Here is a 19855-nt window from a genome sequence, read left to right on the forward strand (position 1 = left end):
CCTTCTACTTCAATAGTGGGACTGGAAGCTTGCTGCAGCCTTTCATTTACTACCGATTTCTTGTACTGCGATATTCCTCACAAAGAAATCCCTACTGTCGGTAAGTATATTTGTTATTTTAGAGATTGAATCAATTTCAGCAAGTGATGTCTTTATTTCATGGAATGGAGAATAAAAATAGTTTTGCTAAAGCAATACGAGGCATTAGTTAGACTTGGAGTACTGCAAACAGCTTTGTGCCTCTTCTTGTTCGGCCAAATGGCCTTAATCTGCACTGTAGGGAATCTAATTTGTAGAGAATATAATCTAATATCTAAGCAAAGAAATACTTTGAGGCAATCTAGAGAAGATTTAGTAGGATGATCCTGCATATGGAGGGCTTTTCTTAAAAGAAAGCGTTGAGTAGGTTGGATTCCTGATGAAGGGCTTTTGCCCGAAACGTTGATTTCGCTGCTCGTTGGATGCTGCCTGAACTGCTGTGCTCTTCCAGCACCACTAATCCAGTATTTGGTCCTGTACTCATTACAGTTTAGAAGAATGAGAGGTGTTCTCCTTGAAGTTTGAAGGATTCTCAGGGGACTTGTCTGGGTAAACGTGGAAAGGTTGTTTTCTCCTTGTGGAAGAGTCAAGATGAAAGGCATAATCTCAGAACAAGTGGTTACCCAGTTAGGACACAGATGAGGAATTTCTTCCTTCTAATGATAGTGGAATCTGTGGAATTCTTTACTGCAGACAGCCTGTAGAGGCTGGTTTGTTCAATATATTCAAGGTTGCTGTCATGGACAGATTTCTAATCAGCAAAGGATTCAAGGATTGAGGAAAGGGCAAAAAAATCATAGATGAAGACAATGTGGGAAAGTGTGAGGTTTAGCAGGAAAAATGTACTTTAACAGGAAGAATAGACTACGTCTCTATTTTCTAAACCGGGAAAGACTTGAGAAATCTGAAGCAAAGGGGCTTGAGAATTCAGTTGGCATTTAGGAAGGTAATTGCAATGATAGCATTCATTTTAAGAGAACTAGAATATAAGAGCAGAGATGTACTGCTGAGGCTGTATAAGACTCTGGTTAGACCACCTTCAGAATATTGTGACACTTTTGAGCCCTGTGTCTAAGGATGGATATGCTGCCCTTGGAGGAAGAGCCTCACAAATATGATCCAACAATTGAAAGGTTTGTCATATGAGGAGCAGTTGAGCACTCAGGATCTGTACTTGATGGAATTTAGAAAGATGAGGAAGATCTGATTAAAACTTACAGAATACTGAGGGGCCTGTACTGAGGTAGAATGGATGTAGAGAAGATTTTTTCACCAGTAGAAGAGAGTAGGTCCATTGGTCAGAGCCTTATAGTGAAGAGGCAATCCTTTAGAACTGAGATGAGGAATGATTTCTTCAGCCAGAGGGTAGTGAATCTGTGAAATTTATTACCGTGTGGACTGTGGAGGCCAAATCATTGAGTGTCTTTAAGTCAGGTTCCTGATTAATAAGGGGACCAAGGGTTACAAAGAGAAGGCAAGAGAATGGAGTTGAGAAATATATCATCCATGATCAAATGGTGGAGCAGAATCAATGGGCCAAATGGCCTAACTTTGCTCCCTATATCTTATGGTCTAAACTGCAATTCTAGTTAGAAAAATATGGATTTTTAGAAATATAATTTTGCTGTTAAATATTTTTCCATAGCTACAGTTCTTGGTCCTTGCTTTTCATAGTATATTTAATTATTAAATTATGATACCAAAGATGTATTGGGCTGTTCAGGTCTGCACCAGCTCTGTGCATTTTTTTTTCTCATGCCAATCTTCTACTTTCTCACCAGAAATCTTTGTATTTCCTCTCTTTAATTGTCTCATTCCCTCTTGAATGCATCAGCTGAAAATGCCTTCAGCACACTGAAGAGCACTCCAGATCGTAAATACTCACTGTGCAGAAAATATTGTTTTTCACCTTTATGTTGCTTCTTTCAAAACCATTTAAAATTGTGCCCTTTAGTTCTCAATCCCATTATGAGTAGGAACAGCTCCTTCCTATCTGTTCTGTTCAGATCCTTCATGATTTTAGAAAACATCTAGCTGAGCTCCTCTTGGTCTTCTCTACAATGAAAATAGCCCCAACTTCTCCGTTCCATACTCCATAACTGATGCTTTACTTGAACTGAAACCATTCCCATAAACCTGTCTGCGCACTGTCTAGTACTTCCAGACCCTTCCTAAAGTGTGGTGCAGAACGGGACACTAACATCCAGTTAAGATCCAATTGTCAAGTTGTCCTTTGTAACCTCAACATAACCTCCATGCTCTTGTACTCTATGCCTTTTTTAATGAAATCTGGAGTACTGCATGCTTTGTTGACAGCACTCTTGATCTACTCTGCCACCTTTTAATGACCCTAACGCAAATATAAACTCAGGTATCTTTACTCCTCCATGCTGTTTAGAATCTTTTGTCTTATGTTGTCTCTATTGTACCAAACTTTATCACCTAATATTTCTCTTCGTTGAACTTCATCTCCCACTTGTTCTCCCATACAACCAACTTGGCAGTTCTTTTCAAAGGTCCACATCAAACTTCTCTTGGCTATAATGTCATCAAGTTTTGTCTAGTTCCCAAACTTTAGAAATTGTTCCCTGCGCATCAAGATCTGGAAAGCAAGTAATACAAATCTCATAAGACTTAAGATATAAGAGCTGAATTAGGCCACTTGGCCCATCAGGTCTACCCCACCAATTGATCATAGCTGATATATTTCTCAACCCCATTCTTCTGCCTTAAAGTCATGGAGCGCAGAAACAGCCCCTTTAGTCCAACTTGTCTATACCAACCTGATATTCTAAATTAATCTAGTTCTGTTTGCCAGCATTTGGCCCATTGTCCTCTAAAACCTTCCTATTCACTTACCCTTGCAGATGCCTTTTAAACGGAATTGTGCCAGCCTCCATCACTCACTTTGGCAGCTCATTCCATGCACACCCCACCCTCTGAGTGAATATGTTGATTCTTAGGTCCCTTTAAATCTTTCCCCTCTCACTTTAAATTTACGCCCTCTAGTTTTAGACTCTTCTACCCAACAGAAAAAAACATGAACTATTCACCCTATCCACGCTGCTCATGATTTTATAAATTTCCATAAGGTCGCTCCAGGGAAAATAGCCCTAACCTACTCAGCTGCCTCCTATAGCTCAAATCCTCCAACACCGGCAACATCCTTGTAAATCTTTTCTGAACCCTTTCAAGTTTCACAACATCCTTCCGATAGGAGGGAGACTAGAAATACACACGATATTCTGAAAGTGGCCTAATCAATGTCCTGTACAGCCGCAACATAACCTCCCAATTCCTATACTCGATGCTCTTTCCAATAAAGGAAAGCATATCAAATGCCACCTTCACTATCCTATCCACTTGGGACTTCATTTTTAAGGGGCTATTGAACTTGCACTCTCAAAATCTTTGTTCAGCAACACTCCCCAGGACCTTTATCAATAAGTATATAAGACCTGCCCTGATTTGCCCTCCCAAAATGCAGCATTTCACTTTTATCTAAATTAAACTCCATCTGCTGCTCTTGACCCATTTGTCCTTGTTCTCTGAGATAGCCTTCTTCCTATCCATTACAAAACCAATTTTGGTGTCGTCTGTAAAATTGGTAATCATACCTCCTATACTCACATCCAAATCATATATATATATAAATGACAAAAAGCAGTGGACCCAGAACCTGTCCTTGTGACGCACGACTTCAGACGGGAGGCCTGTGATTAAAGCAACCCTACACCACCATCACCCTCTCTGTCTCCTAGTTTCAAGACAATTTTGCATCCAAATGGCTGGTTCTCCATGGATTCCATGAGATCTAACCTTGCTAATCAGTCTACCATGCAGAGCCTTGTTGGGTGCCTTACTGAAGTTCATATAGGCAACGTCCACTTCTCTACCTTCATCAAAAGTCTTCATCACAATCAAGTTAGTGAGGCACTATTTCCCATGTACAAAGCCATGTTGATTTTCCCTAATCAGCCTTTGCCTTTCCAAATAGATGTAAATTCTCTCCATAACCCTTGATCACCTTATTGATCAAGAAGCTATTTTTCTGTTTTAAATACACTCCGTGATCTAGCATCTACAGTCTTCTGCAGCAATGAGTTCCACAGATTAACCACACTCTCACTGAAGAAATTCCTCCATATCTCAGTTCTAAAGAGCAGTCCCTTCACTCTGAAGGTGTGGCCTCAGGTCTAGTCTCTCTTTCTAATAGAAACATCTTCTCTGTTCCTACTCTCTCCAGGTCCTTCAGTATTCTGTAACTTTCAATTAGATTCTCCCTCATCCTTCAAAACTCCATCGAATACAGACTCCGAGTCCTCAACTGCTTCTCATATGACAAGCCCTTCATCCCTGGAATCATTCTTGTCAAACTCCTCTGCACCCCATCCAAGTCCAGTATATCTTCCTTAGATACAGGGTGCAAAGCTGCTCATAATATTCCAAATACAGTCTGACCTTTTGCCTTATACGGCCTCAGCAGTATATCTCTGCTCTGTATTCTAGCTCTCTTAAAATGAATGGTAACATTGTATTTGCCTTCCTAGCTGTAAACTGAACCTGCATGTTACCTTGAGAGAATCCTGAAGTAGGACTCCCAAGTCCATTTATGCTTCATTTTTCTGAAGCCTCTTCCCATTTTGAAACTTGTCTCCACTTCTCTTCTTTCTACTAAATTGCATAACCTCACACTTTGCCACATTGTATTCATTTACCATTTTTTGCCCACTCTCCCTAGCCTGTTCAAGTACTTCTGCAGCCTCTAGCTTCCTCAGCACTCTTGTCCCTCCTCTATAGTTGTCATCTGCAAACTTATCAACTATGCTCTCTGTTCCATCGTCCAGATAGTTAATGTATAACGTGAATAGTTGTCCCAATGCTGACCCCTGTGTAATTCCACCAGTCACCAGCTGCTATTCTTTCTTTAACTTGCACATCACTTCGTCAAAGAATTCGAACAGATTAGTCAGGCATGGCCTCCCCTTGACAAAGCTGTTGCTGAATCAGCCCTGTTTTGCCATTCATAATCAAGTATTCCACAATGTCATCTTTCGTAATGGACTCTAAAATCTCACCTACAACTGAGTTGAGCCTAACCAGTCTATAGTTTTAGAACATTACAGCACAGTACAGGCCCTTTGGCCTTTGTTGCGCTGACCTGTGAAGCCAATCTGAAGCCTATTGAACCTAACTATTCCATTTTCATCCGTATGTTTATTCAATGGCCATTTAAATGCCCTTAACGTTGTCGAGTCTACTACTGTTCCAGGCAGGGTGTTCCATGTCCCTGCTACTTTCTGAATAAAGAAACAACCTCTGAATCTGTCCTATATCTATCAACCCTCAATTTAAAGCTATGTTCCCTTGTGCTAGCCATCACCATCCAAGGAAAAAGGCTCTCACTGTCCTCCCTATCTAACCCTCTGATTATCTTATATGTCTCAATTAAGTCACCTCTCAACCTTCTTCTCTCTAATGAAAACAGCCTCCAGACGCTCAGCCTTTCCTCATAAGACCTTCCATGCATACCAGGCAACATCCTGGTAAATCTCCTCTGAACCCTTTCCAGTGCTTCCAAATCCTTCCTACAGTGCGGTGACCAGAACTGTACGCAATATTCCAAAGGTGGCCACACCAGAGTTTTGTACAGCTGCAACATGACCTCATGGCTCTGAAACTCAATCACTCTACCAATAAAAGCTAACACACCATGTGCCTCCTTAACAACCCTATCAACCTGGGTAACCACTTTCAAAAGTCCATGTACATGGACACTGAGATCTCTCTGCTCATCTACACTACCAAGAACCTTACCATGAGCTCAGTACTCTTTATTCCTGTTGCTCCTTCCAAAATGAATCACCTCACACTATTCCTCATGAAATTCCATTTGCCACCTCTCAGCCCAGCTATGTTCCTGCAACATCCTTCAGCACTATCTACAACTTCACCGGCCTGCAAATTTATTAACCCATCCTTCTGTGCACTCATTCATATCATTTATAAAAATGACAAACAGCAATGGCTCCAGAACAGATCCTTGCGGTACACTATAAGCAACTGAACTCCAGAAAGAGCATTTCCGATCAACCACCACTCTTTGTCTTCTTTCAGCCAATTTCTGATCCCAACTGCTAGATCACCCTCAATCCCATACCTCTATATTTTGTGCATTCGCTTACTTTGGGAAACCTTATCAAACGCCTTAACTGAAATCCATACACACCACTTCAACCGCTTTACCCTCATCCACCTGTTTGGTCACCACCTCAGAGAACTCAGTAAGGTTTGTGAGACATGACCTACCCTTCAAAAAACCGTGTTGACTATCCCTCATCAACCTATTCCTTTCTAGATGATTATATATTCTATCTCTTATAACCTTTTTCAACACTTTACCCACAACCGAAATAAGGCTCACTGGTCTATAGTTATCAGGGATGTCTCTACTCCCCTTCTTGAACAAAAGCAGAAATAGCAGCAAAGCTCAGCAGGTCTGGCAGCATCTGTGAAGAGAAATCAGAGTTAATGTTTTGGGTCCCATGATCCTTCCTCAGAATTGATGGTCAGCGTCAGAAGTCACGCGACAGCAGGTTACAGTTCATCAAGTTCATTTGAAATCACAAGCTTTCGGAGTGCTGTTCCTCTGTCAGGTGAAGTGATAAAAGGGCAGTGCTCTGAAAGCTTGTGATTTCAAATGAACCTGTTGGACTGTGACCTCTGACCTAGTCCACCCCAGTCCATGATTGGCACCTCCACATCAGAACTGATGGTAGTTAGGAAAATGTCAGTTTATATGCAGAAGATGGGGTAGGGGGAGGGGGTACAGAGTAAAAGATATGTGTTGTTAGAGCCCAAAGAAAGAGAAGAACAGTTGAGCAGACAAAGGAATGGATAACAAGCTGGCTGGGAGGGTGAATGGGGATTGTTTGTGGCTAACAATGGATTGTGTGTAATAGCAGACTACATGATAACAAGGCCTGATGTGTAGGGTAGGGGCAAGGACATGGGGAAGTTCAAGCCCTAAAGTTATTGAACTCGATATTGAGTCCAGAAGACTTCAGAGTCATCAAGCAGAAAATGAGTTGTTCTTTCAGCTTCTATAATTCTTAAAGTTTCCTGTCTTCGGCATCCCTTCCCCCCCCCCCCCCCCCCCCCTTAAACAAGGGCGTTATATTAACTATTTTCTAGTTTATTAGCTGAAGCGGAGTACAAGAGCAGGTTATGTTAGAGTTGTCTACAACAATTTAACAATTGACAACTGGAGTACTGTGCACCGTTCTGATGACTGCATTAACAGGAAGGATAAGATTGTACTAGTGCAAGTCGAGGTGTTTTTTTGCTGAATATTGCCAGGATGGGAGAATTTTAGGTAAAGAGGATATGTTCAGCCCATGTTGAGGTGGTTAAGAGTATTTTAATTGTGGTGTGTAAAATTTGCGAATTATACGTGAGGTTGATAGGAAGAATAATACTCCACTAAGAAAGGTGAAGAACTGGAGGCGCAGATTTAAATTTATGGTAGAATAGTGAGAACAGGTTTGAGACTTTTTTTTTTCTCCCAGAGGTTGTTATTGGAATTCAAGAGTGGTATAGGCAGAACCCTTTTATGTATTAAAGTGTACATATATGTATTTGAAATGATATGTCTGAAAAGGCAATGAACCAAGAACTAGAAAGTGAAAGTGAGTAGGATACTGTCCTTTAGCCAGTGTAGACATAATGTGCAAAATGGAGACTGGTGCTGGAAAAGCACAGCAGGTCAGGCAGCATCCAAGGACCAGGAGAATTGGCGTTTTGGGCATAAGCCCTTCATTTTGATGAAGGGCCTATACCCGAAATGTCGATTCTCATACTCCTCAGATGCTGCTTGACCTGCTGTGCTTTTGGAGCACCACATTCTCGACTCTGATCTCCAGCATCTGCAGTCCTTGTTTTATCCTCTGTGTAAAGTGCAGAATGACCTTTTTTCCATAAATTTATATTGTTTCGGTGAGTAATGATTGTTTGGCTAGTGTCTGAAGTTTGAGTAATGTATCCATTTTATAATTGAAGGTTGAATTATTTTAATTTTATTTGATGTATTTTAGAACATTAGTATCTTGAAAATCTTGTACTGACATCAATTGCTTTGAAATGACCAACTTGGTTTATACTTTTGAATATGACTAAGAGGAGGATTTTGGGGGGGATTCCAAGATGGCAGTGGTCTGTTAGGTCTAGTGTGCTGGGGCTTCACATCAAAACCCAAGTGAAATGGGTTTTCATCTTTCACCCCTCCATGCAAGTCATTCACAAGAAAAGTCTATTAAAATAACATAAAAAGTGCCAAGAACCTTTTAAAGTTGGATGATGAAGTCTAATAAAGGAAAGAGAGCCAAAGGATTGCAGCCAGCATGGCACTCTCCTACAGCACGGAAGGGCCCTACAGCCCAGACTCCCACGGTGCCTCCTTTGAACCTGTTGGACCAACAGAATCTAATCTGAGTTTGTTGGATCGACGTGTTGAGGCGGTTGAACAAAGGACCAAGGTTTCGGAGACCGAGGCATAGAATTTGGAGGGGCGGATCCGAACACTGGAAGACCAGGTTCGGGCCCTGTTGGATCAGGTCAATGACCTCAAAAAATGAAGGTCGGAGGGAAAACTTGCGGACTGGCTCCCTGAGCGTAAGGAAGGTGAGAGCCTGGCTACCTTCCTGGAGCAGTGGCTCCTGCCACTCCTGGGACTGGAGGTCATGTTGCTCTGTGTGTGTGTGGGGGGAGCGGGCCCACTGGATCGCAATGTGTCGGTCCTGATTGGATCAGCACCCCTGCCTGGTCCTTGTGCGACTCCAGGGTTGTAAAGACAAGCAGCTCAAAATGGTAGCCTGCAGAAGATTGGGAAGAGATTCACAGGCCCTGGTGTACAAAGGGTCCAAAATTATGTTTTTTCAGGACTTGTCTGGAGACATAATCAAGAAGAGGAAATCCTTTCAGATCAAGAAGAAATTGAGAGACTTGAATATCCAATGTTCTTTGAAGTACCCAGCAATACTGTGTTTTAATCATGGAGGGTCTGTTTATAATTTCAGCTCGGCAGAAAAAGGAAGGAACTTTTTGGAATCTTTGAAATAAGTAATCCGGGTTGGAGGGAAAAAAAAACAAAGACAATGGTGAGGAGTGGTTATTGATTTTATGGCAGATGAATAGGGTTGATATATGGAGGGCTGAAAATGTGTTGCTGGAAAAGCGCAGCAGGTCAGGCAGCATCCAAGGAACAGGAGAATCGACGTTTCGGGCATTCCTGAAGAAGGGGTTATGCCCGAAACGTCGATTCTCCTGTTCCTTGGATGCTGCCTGACCTGCTGCGCTTTTCCAGCAACACATTTTCAGCTCTGATCTCCAGCATCTGCAGTCCTCACTTTCTCCTTGATGTATGGAGGGGAAAGGGTGGGCTCCCACTGTTAACTGGCCCCAGCTATGCCTATCTCTTTGTTGGCTACGTAGAGCAGTTGATCTTCTGTAATTACACCGCCGCCACTCCCCACCTCTTCCTCCGCTACATTGATGACTGCATTGGCGCCGCCTCGTGCTCCTGTGATGAGGTTGAGCAATTCATCAACTTCACCAACGCATTCCACCCTGACCTTAAATTCACCTGGGCCATCTCTGACACCTCCCTCCCCTTCCTGGACCTCTCCATCTCCATTAATGACGACCGACTTGACACTGACGTTTTTTACAAACCCACCGACTCCCACAGCTACCTGGATTACACCTCTTCCCACCCTACCTCTTGCAAAAATGCCATCCCGTATTCCCAATTCCTCCACCTCCGCCGGATCTGCTCCCAGGAGGACCAGTTCCACCACAGAACACACCAGATGGCCTCCTTCTTTAGAGACCGCAACTTCCCTTCCCACGTGGTTAAAGATGCCCTCCAACGCATCTCGTCCACATCCCGCACCTCGGCCCTCAGACCCTACCCCTCCAACCGTAACAAGGACAGAACGCCCCTGGTGCTCACTTTCCACCCTACCAACCTTCACATAAACCAAGTCATCCGCTGACATTTGCACCTCCAAACAGACCCCACCACCAGAGATATATTTCCCTCCGCATCCCTTTCCGCCTTCCGCAAAGACCGTTCCCTCCGTGACTACCTGGTCAGGTCCACGCCCCCCTACAACCCACCCTCCCATCCTGGCACTTTCCCCTGCCACCGCAGGAACTGTAAAACCTGCGCCCACGCCTCCTCCCTCACCTCTATCCAAGGCCCTAAATGGCCTTCCACATCCATCACATGTTTTACTTGCACATCCACTAATATCATTTATTGTATCCGTTGCTCCCGATGCAGTCTCCTCTACATTGGGGAAACTGGGCACCTCCTAGCAAAGCGCTTTAGGGAACATCTCCAGGACACCCGCACCAATCAACCACACCGCTCCGTGGCCCAACATTTCAACTCCCCCTCCCACTCTGCCGAGGACATGGAGGTCCTGGGCCTCCTTCCCCGCCGCTCCCTCACCACCAGACGCCTGGAGGAAGAACGCCTCATCTTCCGCCTCGGAACACTTCAACCCCAGGGCATCAATGTGGACTTCAACAGTTTCCTCATTTCCCCTTCCCCCACCTCACCCAAGTTCTAAACTTCCAGCTCAGCACTGTCCCCATGACTTGTCTGGACTTGTCCGACCTGCCTATCTCCTTTTCCACCTATCTACTCCACCCTCTCCTCCCTGACCTATCACCTTCATCCCCTCCCCCACTCACCCATTGTACTGTATGCTACTTTCTCCCCACCCCCACCCTCCTCTAGCTTATCTCTCCACACTTCAGGCTCACTGCCTTTATTCCTGATGAAGGGCTTTGGCCCGAAACATCGATTTCGAAGCTCCTTGGATGCTGCCTGAACTGCTGTGCTCTTCCAGCACCACTAATCCAGAATCTGGTTTCCAGCATCTGCAGTCATTGTTTTTACCTCGTTGGTTTTAACCCATGTGTGTAAATAATAGGTTTTTTTGTTTTGGGATTGTTTGGGTCTGGGGCTTGGCCTTAGCTGGAAGGAACCAGGATGGTTGTAAAGTTTGGGATGAATGCCCCCTATGGGTGAAGGGGAAATCTCCAGCGGTTTGTTTATATGTTTGTTTGGTTAAGTGTAGTGGTTAGTTTTTTAATTGTAGGGATAGCTTTTAGATCTGAAAAATTGTGTTTTTTCCATTCAGCGCACCATGAATAAGCTTCTTCTCGGGGACAGTGGGCGGTCATAGCTAGTGGTTTATTTAGATAGTGCACCTGGAATATAAAAGGGACACTAAAAGAAAGAAAATATTCTCAAACCTTAGAAGGGAAATGGTTGACATCGCTCTGCTGCAGGAAACACACTTAACACGTGAAGTTAACAGGGAACATGTGAAGTTGCATCAGGGAGGATTTGGCAGGGTATTCTTCTCCTCTTTCAACTCCAAAAGTAGAGGTGTGGCCATACTAATACAAAGGGACCTCCCATTCCAGATAGTAGAACAAATCAAGGATGAATATGGGCAGTTCATCATTCTCAAGGCCTTAACACATGGGGAAGAGTATGGCATCCTGAATGTCTATTGTCCAAGGGTGCAATTTCTAAACGAATGGCTTTTAGGGTGCGCCATATAATCATACGAGGAGACCTTAACCGTCTCATGGACCCCGAGGTAGACAGGATGCCCAGGGGTCTCTTAAATATTTCCCTGCAACCTAAACAGCTAGTGGACTTGTGCAGGGAGTTGAGGCTGGTGGATGTGTGGAAATGTCTCCACCCTAATGGTAGGGATTTTACCTTTTACTCCATCCCGCACAAATGCCACACGAGAATTTATATGTTCTTTCCTCCACTGGTCTGTTTAGATTAGGTGTTGTCCTGCAGGATTGAGAACCTGTGGACCATGTGGCAGTGTACTTTGATGTCAAGATTAAGGATAATGGAGTAGACATGCAACACTGGCGCATAGATCCATTTCTTTTAAAGAACAGTAAATTTATTGTGCCCCTCAAAAGGGGGTTCAGGGTCTTCTGGGATGTCAACTCAGGTGTGACTAGTAATCTGTCAGTGTCTTGGGAGACTGCCAAGGCGTACTTAAGGGGTTTGATTATCTCATATTCAGCAACCAGGAAAAGGAAGAGCGAGGAGCAGCAATGGATGCTCAAGGCCCAGCTAAAAGCAGCCAAGTTGGCATATTACGACAGATCGTCTGTGGTCAAGCTGCAGAGGGTCATGGCTCGCGGGCTGCTCGGAATTCAGTGCTCAGGCAGGTGGCGAAGAGAGAGGTTACCTTTGCAAAGCAAAGGTTATTTGAATACGGGGATAGGATAGGTAGATATCTGGTGAGGAAGAAAAATGCTCTGTAGTCCACTGTGTCCATGAGGGAGAGAACTGGTGCTGTCACTCATGAGTCGAAAAATATCAATGTCGTATTTTGGAAATTCTGTGTGGAGTTATACTGGTCGGAGGGCTGTGTTCCTTGGCTACTATATCCTATGAGAATGCTCCAGCTGTTGCTGGCTCAACAGGTGTTGCAGTGATTAAATGGCTGGCTTGGATCCTTTATCTGGTGTCATAGACACCCTCTCATTAAATTTATTAAGTTGTAGCTCCCACAGGGTATAGAGGGGGTGGATCTGAAGCGATATCAAATAGGTGCCCTGCTGTCATATGTGGATGACTGGGTGCATAAGGTTCCGGGGTTGATACGGCTTGACATAGAGGCTTCTCAGGTAAGGTGTCCCCTCTTTAATTTATTGTTTACGGATAGGGTAAAATCCATGGCTGAGCGTTGTAAAAGCCTGATTATCTTAAACACAGTCAAAATGTGGAGAATAATGCGGCAGGGTGAGGGAAATTCACAATGACCTCACCGTTCACCCCTTCAGTTGGAGTCCCAGTATTTCAGTTGGGGTCAATGGACTCCAGCTTTAATGTGTGAAGCTTTATTTGAGGGAGAGGTCCTGATGCCTTTCAACCAATTAAGTCACAAGTGTGAGCTATCTCTTCCACTATCTCCAGATTAGGGACTACATACAGAGAGAAACCATGCTCTGCTATAAATAGAAGAGTGCTCCGGTGTGTGGGCACTCTCTCGATGAGTACCCTGTACCATCTAGAGAGGAGGTGATCTGGAGGATTTGGAAAGATTCTCTGAAGTCAGGAACTAGAAGATATTTTGTCTGAGACATGGGAGGACATATGGGAGAATGTGAGGAAACTTTCGATATGCAAAAAAGTGCAGTTGAAGATTCTTCACAGGGCCCATATGGCTCCAGAACTGTTGGCAAAGATCAAGAAAGGAGTGTCTCCAGGATGTTGTAAATGTAAAATTGGCATAGGCACCCTTACACATTTGTTTATGGTCATGTTATAGAGTCATAGAAATGTACAGCATGGAAACAGACAGTTTGGTCTAACTTGTCCATGCCGACCAGATATCCCAACCCAATCTAGTCCCACCTGCCAGCACCCGGCCCATATCCCTCCAAACCCTTCCTGTTCATTTACCTATCCAGATGCCTCTTAAATGTTGCAATTGTACTAGCCTCCACCACTTCCTCTGGCAGCTCATTCCACACACGTACCACCCTCTGCGTGAAAAAGTTGCCCCGTAGGTCTCTCTTATATTTTCCCCCTCACCCTAAACCTATGCCCTCTAGTTCTGGACTCCACCACCGCAGGGAAAAAACTGGAAAATCTTGTACTGACTTTATCCTATCCATGCCCCTCATGATTTTATAAACTTCTGTAAGGTCACCCCTCAGCCTCCGACACTCCAGAGAAAACAACCCCAATCTGTTCAACATCTCCCCATAGCTCAAATCCTCCAATCCTGGCAACATCCTTGTAAATCTTTTCTGAACCCTTTCAAGTTTCACAACATCTTTCCGATAGGAAGGAGACCAGAATTGCACGCAATATTCCAACAGTGGCCTAAGCAATGTCCTGTACAGCCACAACATGACCTCCCAATGTCTGTACTCAATACTCTGACCAATAAAAGAAAGCATACCAAATGCCGCCTCCACTATCCTATCTACCTGCAACTCCACTTTCAAGAAGCTATGAACCTGCACTCCAAGGTCTCTATGTTCAGCAACACTCCTAGGACCATACTGTTAAGTGTATATAATTCCTGTTGAGATTTGTTTTTCCAAAATGCAGCACCTTGCATTTATCTGAATTAAACTCCATCTGCCACTTCTCAGCCCATTGGCCCATCTGATCAAGATCCCATTGTAATCTGAGGTAACCTTCTTTGCTGTCCACTACTCTCCAATTTTGGTGTCATCAGCAAACTTAGTAACTATACCTCTTGTGCTCGCATCCAAATCATTTATATAAATGACGAAAAGTAGTGGTAGGATCTGTGAATACTCTGATGCCATAGTTAGTGAGTTGGAAGGGATTCTGGGAATCAGGGTTAAGGTGAATCCAGTATCCCACCTTTTGGGATTGCCGAACTTGCCCTTGTTGGAGAGCACAGGCAGAGACAATTTAACATTTTCACACACTATGCAAGGAAGGACATTCTAATGAACTGGATCTCAGCACAGCAACCCCCCCTCCCCCCCCACCCCACCACCGCTTGCCTGTCTCATGCGGTGGCATAGACTGGTGAAGGAGTACATTGCCCAAGATTATCGCACAAATGTGGTATGCCGGATCACAGAACCATTTTATAAGACATGGCGGTCCAGGGGCCCTGGGGGGAGGAAGCTTGATAAATACGGGTTTTACAACTGATGCTCTTGTGGATGGGTGGCTTGGTGGGGACATGGTGAGTGGTGGGATTGAATTGAACTGAATTGAATTTAGTTTAGTGTAAGTTTAAGTTAGCTAATTTAAGACTTGTTTTGTGGTAGTTTTGGTGTGTTCTGTAGAGTAGTTGGTAGTTTCCTATTAACATTTTATAATTGTTTTTCTTGTATTTTTATAATTTTGTAAAAGAATAAAACTTAAAATAAAAAGAATTTTGAAAAAGTGAGGATTTTGCTTATTTTCCTTATGCCTACTGTATCACTTCCTACATGATTTTGTGTGTGACTATCTGCCTACCCATTTGTTTTTATTATCAAATGATAAAGTGTATTTCTTGAGTCTGCGAGTTCATCAATTGTACTGTGCTTTTTTTGTTTCCTGTTAAGTGTCAAATGTTCAAGCAGAGCAATAAATATTAACATTTGAGGAAGCTCTCTCTAATAATTTCTGGGCCTTTGCTCGCAAGTGAATTTTGTTGCTTATTGTGAATTTAAGAAATAATACTGAATAATAAGAAATATTCCTTCTAAAGATATTGCTAACTTTCTTAATTGTGTTTGATATGCAGGACTCTCTTTTCGGAGCTGAAAATGCTATTACAGCATTTAATCATGAAACCTGCTTGCCCTGGATTTTTGCGAAACATGTGTCTTAACTGTATTTCTTTTATAAGCCGATTGGCTCCCACTGCAAATTAAAGTGAGCTGGAACAACAATTCCCCTGAATGATGAATAAACATGCTGAGCAAGCAGTATCCATGTTAGTTGCTGTCAATCCCAAATATATTCCAAAAGTCTGTGTATTTTTGTAAGACCCTTTTCATATGACATTTTAACTTAGAGACTGAAGTTCAGTTCTAAATGGTTTCAGTTAAATTTCCTAGCTAAAATTTTCAGCTGAGATATTGAATAGCTAAAATGTTAGTATTGTTTTTTTTTAAATCAAAAAAAGACTTGATTAGGTAATGAAGGTCAAATCAATATTTACTTTTAGGCAACATAATGGAAGAGGAAAAGTGGTATAACAGGTCTGTTTTGTGAGCCTGTTAAATGTTCATTGTCATCGATTTTGTTATCTGTACCCTACCTTTATTTTGTATTAGCGTGTCCTCAGGTACTGGTACCTGGTTAGAGTAGGAGCTATCTATTTGACAGTGTCTGAGTTACAGATGAGAGGCTCTCCACGTCTTGAAGTGCTATATGTAAAAACAAGCAATGGTGCACTAACAATGAATGCACTGTACGTGGATGTCTGTTTGCCAGTCAAGCAGTATACCCATTAGTTAGGCTTATCAAAATGTTTTTGGGGTGACACAAGTTTGGAGTCTGATTATGATAATACTCTGAAGTAAATATGACTAGGGTATGAACTATAATTTGTGCTGGGGTCTTTGCAGAATAAAATATGTAATATAAACTGTCTATTGTACACTTCCAGGCTCTCAAAATGTATTCTGAACTGTTAGGCAAAACATTTCACATTATCTTTCTAAAATGGTCTGACATTAATATATCAGAGTTTCAATATTGGAATGAATGAATATTATCTTTAATGCATGTAACTTTGTCCTATTAATTGCACTGAAATAATTCCTTTATGGTTGTAAACATTTTCATCTTTCTTCTCAAAATCTGTATTGGTACAGAATGTTCACAATAATGAAAATTGAGCTAAATTAGCTAGTAAATTTAAAAAATAAACTTTTTATAAAATATAATGTTCAAAGTTTCCTACTTCACAAACCAAATACTTATGGAACAATTTTCACCCTTACAAATGCAAGAAGGACTAATACTGTACTTTTTGTTCATGCTCTGGAACTGTAGGAGATTTTATTGACTGGAAGTTACTGTACCTAATAAAGCTTGACAGTAAAGTAGCTGTATTATTTTCTGCAATACAAATACTTCTTTTGCAATTACCTTTATAGTCATGTCAATTTTCTCATCTTTTATCAGAGAAGTTTAATTTATCGAAAAGTTCCTGACTGAGATTGTACTGACTAAATTTGCAACATTACCAGTTATTGGATATTAGATCGCAAATTATAATGTACCCAACATAATAATATGATTTTTAAAACATTAGTGATTGTTTGGCTACTTTGCAAATTTTGAGCATAAATCAGCTTTGAAAGCTGCTATTGTTTAAATGTCTTTTTGTATTGCTTTGTTTAGATACCTTCAGTTTCCTACAGCTTTAGGCCTTCGTCAGCTGAATTCAGTTATTTACAAGACTTCGGGCTGAATCTTAAGCCTTTTTTTTGACTAAGTACAAGTTGTACTGAATTTGGTTAAGTGATTCTAGCCATGAGGCAGAGTAAGTTTTTGCACAGTATCTTACCAGACTCATCACATTTAATTGGCGTTTCAGCCCTTATAGTGAGCATCATCTCTGAACTCCACCCCATCTTGCCATGCACTGTTTCCAAAGCAATTTGTCACGAAATGGAGATCGTGGAAATGACTGGCATCCCTGGTGCAGTACGTGTTTAAGAGACCATTGTGCACCGAGATCAGCACTCAGTGAGGATAATGCGATGTTTCTGACACTTTTCTTAGACGCGGCAGACGAGGAAAACAACCTCCTACTTTGTAATATTGTCCTGGATATTTTGCTGGATAGATTGGTGCAGAGGCAGTTTTTTTTTTCTCTTCCCTTAGAATCAGCCGACGTCAAAACATGCCATCTTGATCTGAGATTGTCACTCTGTTTAGAGTCGTCTCAGCCAATCTGAAGGAATGCCCAGCAATGTAGGAAGCAGGTTAATCTCTTTCTGCACTCCAAAAGTGTCAGTGCCCTTTGTTCTCTCCGAAACCTGTCACTTATTCTTAACTTGGCTACTGGGCCCACCTCCCACCAAAGTTCATGCTATACCACTTTCTAATGGATGCAACACACTTCTTACTCACTCCAACCTCATTCTGCAACACCACTAACCCTGCACACCCTATGTGCTGACTCTTCATTGACTTTGGAACCCTACACATCTGCATCAAAAGCAGTTGCTGTGCTACTCATGTTAATTTGTAATGTCTGCCTCATCCGAGGAGCAAAATGGGGGCAAAGTCAAGATGGTGTGCTGCCTGTTATTCCATTCCTCACCCCTTATGAGTTGACGGTCCTGACTGTGACTGACTGACTGCCCCAAGCACAATCTGGACTGGTATTGGGTTATGCCATAATGCTGGGATCCCTTGAGTAAGGAAACCACTGCTGCCACACACCCCCCCCCCCCCCCCCACACCCCAAAAACTGAACTGAAGGCTGCTGACTATTTTGGCAAGCTTCTTGTCTTTTTGTCTGCAAAATGGCAAAGGAGGTTAGCAATAAGATGAGCTTGGTATTTCTGGCTGAGGCGGCAACACGCAAAAGGCAAGGTAAGGATGCTATGAGCATCCAGGGAAGCTTAGAGTGACCAAGAGTGTGAGCAGAAAGTACAGCAATGCAGTCTGGTCCAGTCCATAAGCTTAAATGTTATAATTTTGAATATGATTAAGAGGAGGTTTTTATCTTATTTTCCTTATGCCGATTGTATCATTTCCTAAATGAATTTGGTCTTTGTGTGTGAATATCTCTGTGTGACCCTGAGTGCACAGTGACCTTGCTGCAGCATTGAAATGCAGAAATGTCCTATAAGTGAATCAGACATGTGCCATGAGGGCTTATAGAGGCTGGTACATATTGGATTTGGATGTGTATGGTCGGTAATGTGTGCATGACATTTTGCTATCTGATGTTCTGGTCTTTTGGAACAAACTAAGTTGAATCCACCAAGAACCTACTTTGAGTTCCCTGTTGAGATTTCTTGATGGCTAGTTTTGTATTATGAACTTGTTATGATCATGAATATGGTTTTTAATCATGTTAACAAGGCATTTAACAACCAATAAAAATGTCAGTTGAGAACTCACCACTGCTGAGCTCTTGCCATGCCACTTGAGAAAAGTGTGCAAAATGATCTTGAGATGGGGATCACAGAACCTCTTGATAGATTCTACTGCTTATCTCACTGTAGCTCATGCTGTTCAGAGCCTGATAAGATCCCCCAGACTTCAGCTAAAATATCAGACATGTCTGATAGTTAGGCAGGGTTGACTTTATGGCAGTTATGTAGCCAAACATTTTTATCTTGATTTTCTAACTGGAGTTGTTTTAAAATGATGCTCACCAAAGTGTTTACAAGTCAGTGATACATGATAAAATTCTATTGCTAAAGCACTAATGTCTAATGTCACTTTCTTTTCTGAATGTGGGTGTGGTTGGCTGGGCAGCATTTGTTACCCCACCCTGATTTTCCTTGAAGGTTCAGGTGAGCTGCCTTGAGTTCTACATTCCATTTAGTGTAGGTGCACCCACAATGTGGTTAAGGACAGAATGTGCAAGATTTTGATTTTTGGACATTAAAGGAACAGTGATATTTTTCCAGGTCAGGAGGATATGTCCTGGAGATGATTTTGTAGGTGGTGATGTTTCCATGTGTTTATTGCCCTTGTTCTTTATAGATGATAGTGATTGTTGATTTGGAAGGCAGTGTCGAAGGAGCTTTATTGAATTTCTGCAGTGCATCTTGAAGATGAAGCACTCATTCTGTGCTGGAGATGAAGGTAGGAAATGTTTGTAGACGTAGGATCAAACAAGCAGGTTACTTTGTCCTGGATAGTGTCAAGCTGCTTTAGTATTATTAGAGCTACACTCATCCAGGCATGTGGGGAGTATTCTGTTATGCTTCTGATTTGTACTTTGTTGATGGCAGTCAGACTTTGGGAGATAGGTGAGTTACTCGGTGCAGGATTCTCAGCCTTAGATGTGCAAGAGCTTATATCCACAGTATTTACATGGCTAGTTCTGTTCATTCTTCTGGTTAATGGTAATCAATGGTATGTGAATAGTGAGTGCATAGAACATAGAACATAGAACATAGAACAATACAGCGCAGTACAGGCCCTTCGGCCCTCGATGTTGCGCCGATCAAAGCCCACCTAACCTACACTAACCCACTATCCTCCATATACCTATCCAATGCCCGCTTAAATACCCATAAA

At 42.4% G+C, this 19855-nt stretch overlaps 1 protein-coding gene across 1 annotated transcript in view; it reads left to right on the forward strand.

Annotated features, from left to right (window-relative positions):
* Window positions 1–18723, forward strand: part of tmem33 (transmembrane protein 33) — a 46153-nt gene extending 27430 nt beyond the window's left edge. Inside the window, exons 7-8 of the mRNA XM_072568198.1 lie at window positions 17–100; window positions 15378–18723. Coding sequence (XP_072424299.1) covers window positions 17–100; window positions 15378–15507 — 214 coding nt within the window. The 3' untranslated portion in view covers window positions 15508–18723. The remainder of the gene's footprint in view (window positions 1–16; window positions 101–15377) is intronic.
* The last annotated feature ends 1132 nt before the right edge of the window (window positions 18724–19855 follow it).

This window comes from Chiloscyllium punctatum, chromosome 1 (genome assembly GCF_047496795.1).
Source record: "Chiloscyllium punctatum isolate Juve2018m chromosome 1, sChiPun1.3, whole genome shotgun sequence".
NCBI classification, from domain to species: domain Eukaryota; kingdom Metazoa; phylum Chordata; class Chondrichthyes; order Orectolobiformes; family Hemiscylliidae; genus Chiloscyllium; species Chiloscyllium punctatum.